At 44.2% G+C, this 3,708-nt stretch overlaps 1 protein-coding gene across 1 annotated transcript; it reads right to left on the bottom strand.

The window, feature by feature from the left end:
• Positions 1–545: 545 nt before the first annotated feature.
• On the bottom strand, positions 546–3,482 carry LOC148883299 (homeobox protein Hox-A11a-like). Its single transcript, XM_089023040.1, has 2 exons — positions 2,590–3,482; positions 546–1,771 (listed from the first exon to the last, which is right to left on the bottom strand). Exons 1-2 carry the CDS (start codon positions 3,239–3,241, stop codon positions 1,539–1,541), a joined length of 885 nt encoding a protein of 294 aa, XP_088879166.1. The 5' UTR covers positions 3,242–3,482; the 3' UTR covers positions 546–1,538.
• Between the last annotated feature and the right edge of the window lie 226 nt (positions 3,483–3,708).

Genomic DNA, 3,708 nt, shown 5'->3' with positions numbered 1-3,708 from the left:
ATATTCTGTTCCTGAAGTTACAGCTGTGTAGTGTTTTCAAAAACTCCATATGTATACACATATACAGACATATATACATATACACACACACACCCATATATACACATATATATATATATATATATATATATATATATATATATATATATACAGTCACATATACATATAGTCACATATACATATACACATACACATATATATACATACACACACACATATATATATATATATATATATATATATATATATATATATATATATATATATTTTCGCTTAATTAATGAGGATATAGCATATTTTTTCTGAGCATGGAAAAACATGACTTTTATATTTAATCATGTTATTTTTAAAGTGGTTATTTTGAAATTGATCTCATCCTGGATTAAACAAAATGACGTCAAAGAAAAAAAAAGTCGCCCAAATATGCTTTTGTTAAGTATTTGCTCAAGTCCAAGCATTGGATTCAATGATTAAATTGTGCAAAGGCAATCAGCACTTTTCCAAATTAAATCAAAAGGACAAACAACACATCCTTCAACGACATTTTCAATGGATTTTATTTGGAAATATAAGATAATACACAATCGTGTTTTGGGGGTCGAACTGGCAAGAAATTCAATACGTTAACCCTGACGATCTTTTTTTTTTTTTTTTTTTTTTTTGCCATGACAGCATATACAAGACTTTTTTTCCCCATTCCATAATATTCAAATTATGCGCCAGACCGCAAGAACCGTTTTCGAGTGACGAATTGCAAAACTGAGTAAATGGAATTAGGTCAAATTTGGAGATTGCATGTTTCGATACGTGCGTTTTTTGGGGGGGACCGTGTACCTCAGCAGTGCAAGTCCCGTGGATCCAGTGGGCAAGCTTATGCCTGCTGCAGTATTTGACTCAAAAGGGCAATTTTGATTGAAAAAAGTCTAAAGGGCATTGTAGGTTGACGTGATATTCAAAAAAGAAGAGATATAAATACATTTTACCTGCTTTTTGTCTTAAGGGTTGACTTGGCATAAAAAGACAGTAAACTAAATAAATACGCACACACACACACACACACACACGAAAAAAATATGTCGTTACACTCTCATTCGTTCGGTCACTACTTGGTCATACCAATACTTGTATTGATTCTCTTATTAATTAAACGTGACTACCGTTATGTGATGCCATTTTTTTTCTTCAGAAAAACAAATCTAATTACATCTTGATATTAAAAGTTCAGTCCAAGTGAGTCAAAACTGACTATCAAAAAAATAATATTGGAGGACGAGTGAAATTCACGTTTTGCGTAAGGTGGGCGATTGTTGCGCAATAGAGTTGCACTATCAAAATAAAAGCTTCAATTGCAGAATAAATGTCCATGAAGCTAAAAAAATAAAAAATAAAAGTCCTTATTCAAGCGAACTGGAAAAGCCCTAACATTTGTTTTGGCGGACATTGTGGTGTTGCACGACAACAACCGCAGCCTGAGAGTGTCGTAGTGGCGACAAGACGCCCCCCCCCCCCCCAATCTACCAGTAGGTCCGAATAAGTCACTAGAGCAAAGGATTGGATGTATAATATTGCAACCTGTCTCTGTTCAGCTTTTTTTCCTTCATGCGGCGGTTCTGGAACCAAATTTTGACTTGGCGGTCGGTGAGGTTGAGCATCCGGGACAACTGCAGTCGCTTCTCCTTATTGATGTACACGCTGAAAAAAAATTCTCGCTCAAGTTCTCGAATTTGATATTTGGAATAAGGGCATCTCTTCTTGCGGGTTCTTTGTCCATCTAGGTGCGGGGGAGAAAAAATAGGGAGAACTTCAGTTACAATGCACACAGCGTTCCCGTTGAAATTCAAGCTGAAATTTGACATGATGACAGAATACAATACAATCCATTCTGATTTACATAACGCTTTAACAACCGCTTAAATTGTAACAAAGCGGATAATAATGATGACAATGGACCCCCGCCACACGGCCCCATAGTTTACGTTGAAAAAAAAGCAATGCAGGTATCGATCGCTCGAAAACATGAAAGTCTTGATCGTCGTTCGTTATCGATCACCAATAACATTCCCCAGTTGAGTCAAAACAGTCGCTGCCGGTTGGCTTTGACCTTTTCCAGTGGGGGAAGGCAACGGAGGGCTAAATACACTCCACTGAATAGTGGCCGCACCGTTTGTTTTTTTAAGAAGACAAAATTCGACAACCGAGTGACGTGCAATATCGTTAAAAAAGTCGTATACGGCTTGACAGTCATGAGGGCAAGTCACCGCCCTCACAACAATGCAAGAGACACTTGTAAACCTCTTATACGAGGGGGGGGGTGTCGTTTACAAATGTTAGATTCACTCATTTGGGAGAATTTGAGCAGGAAAAAAAATAAACTGCGGTCAAATTCAATAACGCGAAGGTCTGGAAGTTGTTTGTCACAAAGTTTTGTGCTCGGACTGCATGGCTGGGTGTGGGTTGGTGGGGGGTCCACATGCCGTCTATAAACATTATACGCTTATAAAACAGCTTATAAAATTTTTAACAGGGTCGCATAAGATGACAAAAGTTTCTCTCCTAAGCGGCAAAAAGGCGTCGACGACTTGAACTTACCGCCACCGCTACTGCTGGATTTCTCCTCGTTGTTGCCGGAAGAGAGTTCCGGACTGCTGGTGTCCTCCCGGGGCTCCTTGGCGTCGGCGTCCCGGCAGGAAGAGCCCGACCCCGAGGAAGCAGACACCGAGTCGGGCGGTTTGCCACTAAGCGTTTTGTCGCCGGAAGGGCTCTCCGAAGCCGAGGTGCCGTACGCCGTGTCGTAAAATTGGTCGAAAGCTTGCGGGAGGACGCCGTTTCTCCCCACGTTGCCGTAAAAGTTGGAAGATCCGGCGGCGCCGCTATGGTGGTGGTGGTGGTGGTGATGGTGGTAGGCGGCGGCGGCGGCGGCGCTTTTGCCGAAAAACTCCGTAGGCGCCGATAAACAGTCCCGGTGCACCACGTCCTCGGCGCCCGGGTAGCATTGGGCCAAATTGCCCCGGTGCGGCCATTTACCGGAAGCGTCCATGGCGGCGTACTCCCGGAACGTCACTTCCCTGACCGGCTGGACCTGCGGGACGTTCGACGAGTACGAGTACGTCACGGGCCGGGCGCTGGGACTCTGGGATAAAAAGGAGGGCAGCGCGGAGAACTCGCTCCCGGTCGAGACGTAGTAGGTGCAGCTGGGTAAGTACATATTGGAACCGACGGGAACGCGCTCGTCAAAATCCATCGCGGGAAGGTCGCAGTCCGGGCTTCCGCGACGCGTCTACGACTCGACGCTGGCCTTGGAGTCTTCAGCAGCCGCCGCGCGCATGGCTCTGAGGCGCCCCGCTTTCTTCGCCCCTTTCAAAGCAGGTCCGCCAGGCACAAATTTAGAGACGTCAAGCTGACGTGGGAGAGCCCGTCGCCATCCACTCCGCGGAGGCGGGAGTCACGTGACCGCTCGGCCAGAAATTGACACATTTCCATGCAGTGTGTGTGCGTCTGCACGTGTGTGTGTGTGTGTTAAGCTTGACATTGATAGTTTATCACCATGTTGGACTCGGAATAAATCCTTTGAAATTGCAACAAATCAGAACAGGGCAGAAAACCCCGCTATCATTCCTTTATGACTACTTGCAATCACGCCATTTTTTTTTTTGGGGGGGGGGGGGGTCAATAATATCACAATCCACTCTTGCCAGGTATCCACCATCG

This window comes from Hippocampus bargibanti, linkage group LG20 (genome assembly GCF_051943395.1).
Source record: "Hippocampus bargibanti isolate YZ-2025 linkage group LG20, ASM5194339v1, whole genome shotgun sequence".
Lineage (NCBI taxonomy): Eukaryota > Metazoa > Chordata > Actinopteri > Syngnathiformes > Syngnathidae > Hippocampus > Hippocampus bargibanti.
Note: the sequence above shows the minus strand (reverse complement) of the source record. Positions and strands in the feature narration are given on the sequence as shown.

Bases quoted from the DNA above. Each gene is read 5' to 3' on its own strand.
- LOC148883299 (XM_089023040.1), bottom strand. From the start codon at position 3,241: ATGGATTTTGACGAGCGCGTTCCCGTCGGTTCCAATATGTACTTACCC. The intron at 1,772-2,589 runs GTAAGTTCAAGT...CCCCGCACCTAG, and splicing joins ATCCAGCAGTAGCGGTGGCG to ATGGACAAAGAACCCGCAAG.